Here is an 11,053-nt window from a genome sequence, read left to right on the forward strand (position 1 = left end):
CACACCTTCTTCTCCTTGCTCCGAATTACATATATTGAAATACTTGAAAATCAAAGGTTAAAATTACATGGCATCCACTTTTTAGGAGAGAAACAGCTGCTGAGAATTACAAAAGCACACTATCAGTCTGTACTAGAAGGGCATTGCATACTAGATTGGGTAGCCTCCCTGTGTTTTCTTGTATCTAGAGGTGCTCTTACACACAACTGAATGGCTTTCCAACCATCAAATCACAGTGATTTATTTTTCCCTCAACAACTGACCACTACCAGTAAATCACCCGTGCAGCCAATTAGATATTTACATGCAAAGCCCATTACCAGCAATGCAAACCATCAAAAGTGAGGGGGAGGTTGGGGGAGTGGTATGGTGTAAATCAAAACGGAGCTGCTCTGTATATAAATTCAAGAGCTCACATGAAAGGTCCCCTGTTAGGTCCCCAATTTGCACAAGCAACAGCTCCAACACATGTTATAGGCTCCATACCAAATGGATTATGACTGACTCCAACATGTTCCTTTTTCTGCTACTGTCAGTTTTCTTGGGCACTTAGCAATCAAACCAGCATTCTTCTAACAAAACAAAAATTTAGATCTAACATTTTATGCTTTGCTGAAAGTGGAGCCATGTGCACTCTGGGCTGTTGTCAGCCTGCACCAATCCTCCTTCCACTTGTCTTTACCCCTCTCCACCAAAAACACTTTACCAGAAAGCTGCTCTGGATTGCAGCTGGTTCTCATAGATTATTATAATCTATGAATAAATTGGCAGGTGTCCTCTTGTCAGACTCCTTAGGCATTTATATCATTCATTTCAAACCACTTCCATTCAGCCATGAACCAGTTTCTAGACCCAAGGTGCTGTGTCCATTTCTCATATTTATAGGCGCAAAGCATTGAGTGAACAACAAGCATACACCAATTGCTCTTTAGTAACATGACATATGCCATTGTTATCGTGCAAATAGGTGGTTCACAGTGTTCATTCCAGAGTTGAGAGTGTTGGGTTATGAGGAGAAATTGAGTAGACTGGGACTAAACTCATTGGAATGTAGAAAAATGAGAGGAGATCTTATAGAAACATATAAAATTCTGAAGGGCATAGATAAGATAGAAACAGGGAGCTTGTTTCCACTGGCCGGTGAAACAAGAACTATGTTGCATTGCCTCAAAATAAGGAACTGCAGATTTAGAACTCCGTTGAGGAGGAATTTCTTCACCCAAAGGACTGTGATTCTGTGGAGTTCCCTATCCAGTTAAGAAGTAGCTATCTCATTCAATGTTTTTAAGGCAAAGAGAGACAAATTTTTGAAGAGTAAAGAATTAAGGGTTATGGTGAGTGGACGGGCATGTAAAGCTGAGTCCATGAACAGATCAGCCATGATCTTATTGAAAGACAGAGCAGGCTTGGGAGGTCAGATGGGCTACTACTGCTTCTATTTCTTATGTTCTTATGTTCTAAGTTTTCTTACTAAGTCATGAAAATTATTAAACAATTATTTCTATTCTGATTTAAGATCAGATTAGACAAAAATCTTGCTTCAAACCAATAATCTTAAACTCAATTATTTGCATATGTATAAACTATTCGGTTTTTTGCCACGTAACTGATATTGAAATGTTATTGTTAGATCAAGTTTAGAAACCATTGATACACACCTCGGTCATCAATCCCAACTGAGATAAAATTGAGCCAAAAGGATTGAAAGTGCCTGGATGAATTACGCTGTTCTTATTACCCTCAAGTTTTGCTTCTCACTGATTCTCACTACAGCAATGTAACTATTCTTCTACACAAACAGGATCATAGTGAAGCAGAACTATATGGAGTACCAGCCAATTCTCTGGATCCGTCAATCTGTTGGAAAGATATCTGCTGGCTTCAGTCATTAACTCGTCTGCCTATAATTATTAAGGGCATTCTAACCAAGGAAGATGCAGAACTGGCAGTGGAACATGGTGTCCAAGGTATCATAGTGTCAAACCATGGAGGCAGGCAGCTTGATGGAGGCCCAGCTACGGTCAGTCCATTTATCTCTCTCACAAACACTTTATCCTACTTTTTTTCTTTTATCCATGACTAAAATTTCACCTTGACGCAGGGTTACAGTGATTACATAGACAAACATAACTGCCAATTTGCACAGATGTCCCTGCAAACAGCAAACATGATAAATGACTTGTTATTCTGCCACTAGTAGTGTTAGTTGAAGCAGTAAGTTTGGCCAGGATACAAATATAATTCACTATTCTTCTTCAAATAATATCATTTTTCATCAGACCATACATTAATTTCATATTTAATGCAAAGAATATTGAGTAAAAATATCTCCAAAACTTTGTCAGTAACAAACTGATGTGTCAGGCTATATTTAGTAAGATGATTGTGGTAGTTGGTAGTCAGATGTCTTAGCCAAGGCATCACTGCATACATTCCTTAGAGTTGTACCTTGGGCCTAACCACCTTAATCTGCTTCATCAATGACTTTCAGCACATCATAGGGTCAGAAGTGGGGACTCTTGCTGGTGATTACACAGTATCAGTCCCATTCACAGCAAAATAATCCATGCCCACATGCAAAAAGACCTGGACAATAATCACGCTTGTGTTGATGAATGGCAAATATCATTTCTATCATTTAGGTGCCAGGAAATGTCTATTTACAATGAAAGGTTCTAAAATTTCATCTATGACATCCAAAAGCATTATCATCACTGAATCCCTAAGCATCAATGTACTGAGATTTACCATTGACCACAAACTTAAGTAGGCCAGGCACATAACTACTGTTACAACAAGAAAAGATTGCAGAAATGTAACTCAACTCCTGATTCCCTAAACAAAGTCCAGCATCTAATCTACATTCATTGGAATATTTTCCATGTTCCTGAATTAATGCAGTTGCAACAATGCTGAAGAAACTTGTGGCCAGCCATTACAAAGCACACCATTTGATTGGCATCCCAACCAACTCTTTAAACATTCAGCCCTTCCATTACTGGCACAGAGTAGCTTCAGTGTGTACCATCTACAAGATACACTGCAGCAACATACAGAGGCTTCATTGATTGCATTTTCCAAATCCACAACCTCTGCCACTTAGGTAGATACATGGGAAGACCACTATTTGCAACTTGTCCTCCAAGTCATCCAACATTCTGACTTGGAGCTATACCATCGTTACTTTGCTGCTGTTGAGTCAAAATCCTAGAAATCCTTCATTGAAAGTACAGTAGATGTTTCCATGCCATGTTGATTACAACAGTTCAAGAAGGCAGCTCACTTATCCTTTCATCCCATGAATAAATAATTAAAAAGAAATGGAATTTTCTCAAATGATTCTATGCACTGAACTCCTTGTTACAGTGATGCACTGCAAGGAATTCCTTAAGGTAAAATTGGCTATCAGTGGGAAATTTTTTAACCAAGATTTCCTAGGCCAAACAATGAAGATTTGTAATCCTTTCAAAAAAGACTGAATTTTTCATGATTGAGTTATGATTATATCGGCTGGAGGAGATAATGGAAGTATTCAAAACAACAAGAGATTTCACCTCATCATAATTAATTATCAGCAAATTTCTCTGTTAGGATCTCATAGTTATTGCTCTTACTTCTAAACGACATAATGAAAGACAGAGAATAATATCTGTTTAACATTTGCAGATAGATGCCCTATCAGAAATTGTGGATACAGTCCAAGGAAGAATTGAGGTTTATTTGGATGGTGGAATCCGTACAGGAAGTGATGTGCTCAAGGCTTTAGCTATTGGAGCCAAGTGTGTATTCATTGGTCGGCCTGTAGTTTGGGGTCTTGTCTACAAGGTAAATAATTGATGCTGTAGCCAATCTTCAACTTCTGTTTCCATTGCTCCTTGCCAGAGAGAAATGTTGGTAGTCTGATGGAAGTAAAGTGGATTTTAACAATGATGAATTAATAGGCTGGAGGAGAATTTTCCATTTCCTTAGCCAAAACCCTGTATAAATATCTAATTAAACTTATGGTTCAGTTATAAAAGAATAAATAGCATTACAAAATCCAACAGCATCATATTTTTAATTAATACTTTGTTTCCTCAGTGTACTCTATTCAATGACAGAAACTTGTATTTTAAAAAAAACTGCTTGCTTAAAATAAATTGAATAATGTTTAGCAACATGGTGAAGGCAGTGACAATGAGATAAGAATGAAATTTAATGCTAATTCTTCAAGGATTTTTATAAGATCGTAAAACAAATGAGTAGAAGTATGCATTCTGCCCATCAATTCTGCTCTGCCTTTCAATGAGATCAAAACAAAATTAAGGATAGCTAAGGATAGTATCAAATTAAAGAAAAAAACATAAATTATGGCAAAGATTAGTGGTAAATCAAAGGATAGGAGTTGGAATGGCATGTTGAGGTCATACAGGACTTTGGCAAGGCCTCTTCTGGAGTACTGTATGCAGTTCTGGTCACCCTGCTATAGAAAAGATTTTATCAAACTGGAGAGGGTTCAGAAAAGATTTACCACGATGTTGCTGGGATTGAAGGATTTCAGTAATACAGAGAGGCTGGATAGGCTGGTTATTTTTCACTGGATTGTAGGAGGTTGAGAGGTGACCTTATTGAGGTTTATAAGATTATGAGGGGCATAGATGAGGGGCATAGATAAGGTGAATGACAAGGCTCTTTTCAAAACTAGGGGGCATATTTTTAAGGTGAGAGGAGAAAGATTCAAAAAGGACATGAGAGGCAACTTTTTTTACACAGAGAGTGGTTCGTATGTGGAATAAACTGCAAGAGAAAGTGGTGAATGCAGGTACAGTTATGTTTAAAAGGAATTTGGATAAGTTTATGAAAAGGAAAGCTTTGTAGGGATATGGGCGAAATGTAGGCAGGTGAGACTAAATCAGTTTGGGAACATGGTCGGCATGGACTGGTTGGACCGAAGGTTCTGTTTCCATGCTGTATAACTCTATGAATCTATAACTGTGCCAACCTCGATAATAACAAACTGAGGAGCTGAAGTAATCTCTTGAAGCTGAAGGCATACACTGCAGTAATGAATGAATGCTTTGTCAATCCCAGGTATGCTTCAGGATTTTGGCAGGTTGTTGTGTTATTTTGCAACATAAAAAATTTTGAATTCTTACATTTCTACTGAATTTATCTTGTTGCTTGTTTTGACCAGCACTGGCATTATAAGGAGTGAGGATTACTTGGGTGACACTGATACTGTACTGTTCAACATCAGGATTTCTTTAAATAATTAATACAGGCAAATAGTACAGCTTCTACGCATTAAATCTTTTGTTGTACACCCAACATTATTTACTTACACAACTGGGAGATTTAATACTCTGGAATTAAAGGATTTTTGATTGAAATCAATTTGAAAATACAAATGTACTATTTTACTTTTAGGGGGAAGAGGGAGTCAAAGAAATTTTGCAGATTTTGAATGATGAATTTCGTTTATCAATGGCTTTGGCTGGTAAGTGCTTTCAGTCTTTGCTGATTGCAGCACATTATGGAACATGGCTTGAAATACAGCTTAGGCTGAAGAATACATCACTTTTGTTGTCTTGAGTAACTGTTAAAGATAAATAGGGCATATAACCTTAGTGTATCCAATCCTATAAGGACTCTTGTGGCACTGTCGTATTGTCTGCATTTATGGGCTAGTTAGAAGGTCTGGGTTCAAGTTCTGCCTGTCCTGGAGGTGTACCTTAAGATGTCCAAATAAGTTGATTTAAAATATTATTATCTAATACTATAAATATCCTCCCATCCTCATAAAGATGTGGATTTGGCTGGTGTTTCTACTGAGTTAGAAACTCAATTCCTACCCCAAAGACTTGAGTACATGATGTAGTCCTGAGATTCAATGAACTATAGAATGATTGCTGTACTATCTTTCAGATAAGATATGGAAGATCCTGAGGCACTCGCTTGACACACATTCAAACTCATCACTGTAGTCTAGAGACTCCGAACCAAGCTATTAATAATTATATACATAGTGATTCAGTTTGTCTGATTTGGTGCATTTTCTCTTCCTGTGGAGTTGTACCATACCTATAATGAATCTAGAGAGTTGAGGCACAGAACCAAGGCTCTGATTATGCACAGGGATAATCCTAGATTTTAACAAGTTAAAATCCTGCAGTTTACCAGTGCACAGAACTGGGAGGTTTTTTCCAATTTTGCCCAGGCAGGAGCATGCTACATGCAAGCATAAATGAAATTCTGACCCATTATGAGGTCAGTGCATTCAAACATATGAAGATTATCTGCATTGCAAGGTCATTGCCCTGTATAGAAGGATGTCTTTTATACATTACTAAAGTTGAATTAGGACTGGATTACACTCTGGGGAGTTCAAGTAAAAAGTGTACCCGACTTTAGTATATATGCATCAGTTAGCATTCATTCACATGGTGTTTTTATGGATGTGATGTAATATTACTGTACAGTGTAATTTCAATTAATTCTTCACCAGTGTGAAATATATTTACTGTAAAATACTCTTGTGGTGAGTCCAAACCTAGGGACTAATAAATACAGATTTGCCAATAAAAATAAAATTCAGGAGAAACTCCTTCATTCAGAGAGTGGTGAGAGTGTGGAACTTACGGAGTAGTTGAGGAGAATAGTAAAGATGTAATTAAGGCTATGTTCCATAAGTCCATGAGAAAGGAATAGAAGGATATATTGACAGGGTTAGATTAAGTAAGGTGACAGTTGCTCTTCTGGAGGATTAAGACAAGAATGGATCAGTTGGATCTAATCACACCTTCCTACACTTATCAATTCTACTCAAATGAAATGAGGGCTCTCCTGGCATCTTGGACAAATTTTATAAGTTGGCGAGCCTGTGTCCTATTCCTCTTAAACATTAGTTGTCCTGGATATGGCCAGATGTCAGAACGTGGACCTGATATGCTGGTTGAGTCAGAGGGGGAAGAGTCCCTTTGCCCTTTGCCATCTTATGGCATATAGCTTCTGCAATATGGAAGCTGGTTCGAGTTATAACTTCACCATACTGACACATCATTTTCATGTGTGTCGGGTGTTGTAGTACACTTTCCTACTTTCCTCATTATCGTCAAGCTAGGGGACAAACCCCAGTTTAATGTTCAAAGGAGAAATACATTGAGTTGTGAGTTCAAAGATTGCATTGAAATATAACCTTGTTGCTAGTGATGGCCCCACACATCCTCATGAATGGCCTACATGAATCTGCTACATCTGTATTGGATTTATCCTATTTAGCACAGCGTTGTGTCACCCAAGACAATTCTGCAGGTCCTCAATATGAAGATGCAAGTCATACAAACATACAAAATATGAAAAGAAGTAGGTCATTTGGCCCTTGAAGCCTGCTTCACCATTTGATAAGATCTGTTTAAGTTCCAAATTCCATAATTCTGTTTACCCCGGATAAGCTTTGATTCCCTTGCTTAACAGGATTTATCTATCTCTACCTAAAAAATAACAGCACCTCCACAACATAAAAAATATCCCACTTCCACTGTTTTCTAAGGCATGGAGTTTCAAAGTCATACAAACTTCAGAGAAAATTTTTTTCCCATCTTGGTGCTAAGAGGATGAGCCGCAATAGTTAAAGCAGTGCTCTCTAGTTCTGGACTAACACACACACCCATCTTGTCAAGACCATTCAGGATCTTATAAACTTAAATCAAGCAACTCTCACTCTTCCAAATTCCAATGAATAAAAGGCCAGCCTGTCCAACCTGTTAAGAAAACCCACACACTCTGGATGTTAATTTAGTAAACTTCCTCTGGACCACCTTCAATGTATTTATATCCTTCTTTAAATAGGGAGGCCAAAATTGCACTCAATATTCAATATGCCAATGTCCTCTATAGCTGAAGCATAACATCCTTATTTTTACAAAAACTGAAAGAACTGTGGAAGCTGCAAATCAGAAACAAAAACAGAAATTGCTGGAAAAGCTGGCAACACCTGTGGAGAGAAATCAGAGTTAACATTTTGGGTCAGTGACCCTTCCTCAGAGAAAAGGTCATTCAACCTGAAACGTTAACTCTAATCCCTATTTTTATGTTCAATTCATCAAGTGACAAAGAACAGTATTCCATTCAGCCTCCTTGATTATGCACTGTACCAGCATACTAAATTCTTACAGCTCCTGCACCAGAACACTTAGACCCCTTTGCACTTGGAATTCTGCAGTTGTTCTCCATTTAAGTAACACTCCACTTGTTCATTATCCCTGCAAAAATGAGCAATTTCACATTTTCCCACATTATATTCCATCGGAGCCAGATTTTGCCCACGCACAAACAACTATATCCTCTGCAAATTCCTAAGATTTTCTTCATAATATACCTCCCTACCTATCTTTGTGTCATCTGCCATGTCTACACTGCCCTCGTATAAATCCTTGATGTTAATTATAAAAAGTTGTGGGCATAAGGACTATGTGGTGGCAACTCCATCAAATACTGTCATGGACTAATGCTTCTACAATAGGTACTGTAGTGAGGACAAGGTGAAGTATGCTTTTGCCTCATGTTCATTCACTCACCAATTGCTGTAGGGTCAGTCTGCCAGATATGGCCCTTAGGACTCGGTCAGCTTGTTCATTGATGGTGCTACCAAGCCATTGTTGGTGGCGGACATCGAATGTCTTGTACCAGAGTGCATTCTGTGTCCATAATGTCGACCTCCGCATAGTGAGCAACATGAAATACACAATTCATCAGCTGAGTAGAGTGGTAGTTAGCTATCATTAAGCAGTTTCCTTGACTGTGTTTGAGTTATTGCCATAAGACTTTTGGAGTTAATGCTGAGGACTTTCAGGGCCGCTCCCTCCTGATTTAAACGATTGTCCTGCCATATCTGTGACAGAATCTAGCCAGAGATAGTGACTGAGGAGTCCAAACCTTTGTGTGAGAAATACGTTTCAGTGAATGTTACTTAGTCAGGCCGTTGCTTGACTACTTTGTTAGTTCTGTCAATCTTAGCAGATGTCCGAGATGTTGATGAGGTGGCATTTACAGGTTGATTCCGATGCCTAGGTTAATGCTAAGTGGTTAGTGCAATTTTATTTTTGTTAAACTATCTTGTAGCATTTTGATACATTTGAGCAGCTTGTTAGGTCTTTTCAGAAGGTTCTTAGAAAGTGAGGCACATTGCCTGGATGCATTTTTAGGCAAATTTGGTAACTTCACGATTTCCATTAACTATACTAGCTTTATCCCCTCTTATTTAATTAACTGAAATTAAATTCCCCAGTGTTCTGATAGGATTTGAATTGATAGCTGTGTAAACTTTAATCCAGTCTTCTAGATTACTAGTCCAATATAATAAACTCAAACTATCATTCCAGATTGCATTCAGTAGATGATCATAGAATCATAGAGCTGTACAACGTGGACCATTTGCTCCAACTCGTCCATGCTGACCAGATGTCTTAAATTAATCTTGTCCCATTTGCCAGCATTTGGTCCAAATCCTTCCTATTCATATACCCATCCTGATGACTTTTAAATGTTGTAATTATACCAGCCTCCACCACTTCCTCTGGAAGCTCATTCCATGCATCATCCTCTGTGTGATAAACTTGCCCCTTAGGTCCCTTTTAAATCTTTCCCTTCTCACCTTAAACCTATGCTCTCTAGTTTTGGACTCCCCCACCCTGGGGAAAAGACCTTAGTTATTCACCCCATCCATACCCCTCGTGATTTTCTAAATTTCAATATGGTCACCCCTCAGCCTCTGATGCTCCAGGGAAAATAGCCCCAGCCTATTAGCCTCTCCCCATAACTCAAACCCTCCAAACCTGACAACATCCTTGTAAATTTTTTCTGAACCCTTTCACATCTCACGACATCCTTCCTATAGCAGGGGGACCAGAATTGAATGCAATATTTCAAAAGTGGCCTAACCAATATCCTGTATGGTCACAACATCACTAACCAGTATAGGTAAGCGTACCAAACGTCTTTTTCACTATCCTGTTTACCTGCAACTCTACTTTCAAAGAATGACGAAGCTGCACTCCAAGGTCTCTCTGTTCAGCAACACTCCCCAGGACTTTACTATTATGTGTATAAGTTCAGCCCTGATTTGCCTTCCCAAAATGCAGCACCTCACATTTAGCTAAAGTAAACTCCATCTGCCACTCCTCATCCCATCATCCCATCTGATCAAGGTCCCGTTATACTAAATGGTAACCTTCTTCACTGTCCACTACACCTCCAATGTTGGTGTCATCTGCAAACTTACTAACCATACCTCCTGTATGTTCACATCCAAATCATTTATGTAAATGACGAAAAGCAGTGAACCTAGCTCTGATCCTTGTGGCACACTGCTGGTCACAGGCCTCCAGTCTGAAAAGCAACCATCCACCACCGCCCTCTGTCTTATACCTTCGAGACAGTTCTGTATCCACATGGCTAGTTCTCCCTCTATTCCACGTGATCTAACCTTGCTAACCTGTCTACAATGCAGAACCTTGTCGAACACCTTACTGAAGTCCATACACATTACGTCCACTGCTCTGCCCTCACCAATCCTCTTGTTACTTCTTCAAAAAACTCCATCAAGTTAATGAAACATGATTTCCCAGGCACAAAGCCATGTTGACTATCTCTAACCAGTCCTTGCTTTTCCAAATACATATAAATCCTGTCCCTCATGATTCTCCCTAACAACTTGCCCACTACCGATGTCAGGTTCACTGGTCTATAGTTCCCTGACTTTTCCTCACCACCTTTCTTAAATACCATGCTAGCCAGCCTCCAGACTTCTGGCACCTCGCTTGTGGCTATCAGTGATAAAAATATCTCAGCAAGGAGCGCAGCAATCACTTCCGTAACTTCCCACAATGTTCAAGGATACACTTGATCAGGTCCTGGGGTTTTATCCACCTTTATGTGTTTTAAGGCATCCAGCACCTCCTGTTCTGTAATATGAACATTTTTCAAGATGTTGCTATTTATTTCCCCAAGTTTTCTAGCTTCTACATCCTTCTCCACAGTAAACACTGATGCAAAATACGTAGTTAGTATCTCCTCC

At 38.9% G+C, this 11,053-nt stretch overlaps 1 protein-coding gene across 1 annotated transcript in view; it reads left to right on the top strand.

The window, feature by feature from the left end:
* The window catches only part of LOC109929783 (hydroxyacid oxidase 2 (long chain)), a 297,322-nt gene that overhangs the window by 185,444 nt on the left and 100,825 nt on the right, over positions 1-11,053 (top strand). The window contains exons 2-4 of the mRNA XM_048603092.1: positions 1,709-2,020; positions 3,667-3,825; positions 5,407-5,476. Of these exons, the coding sequence (XP_048459049.1) occupies positions 1,709-2,020; positions 3,667-3,825; positions 5,407-5,476 (541 nt within the window). The remainder of the gene's footprint in view (positions 1-1,708; positions 2,021-3,666; positions 3,826-5,406; positions 5,477-11,053) is intronic.

The sequence above is a fragment of the Rhincodon typus genome, chromosome 11 (assembly GCF_021869965.1).
Source record: "Rhincodon typus isolate 14 chromosome 11, sRhiTyp1.1, whole genome shotgun sequence".
In the NCBI taxonomy this organism is placed as follows: Eukaryota; Metazoa; Chordata; class Chondrichthyes; order Orectolobiformes; family Rhincodontidae; genus Rhincodon; species Rhincodon typus.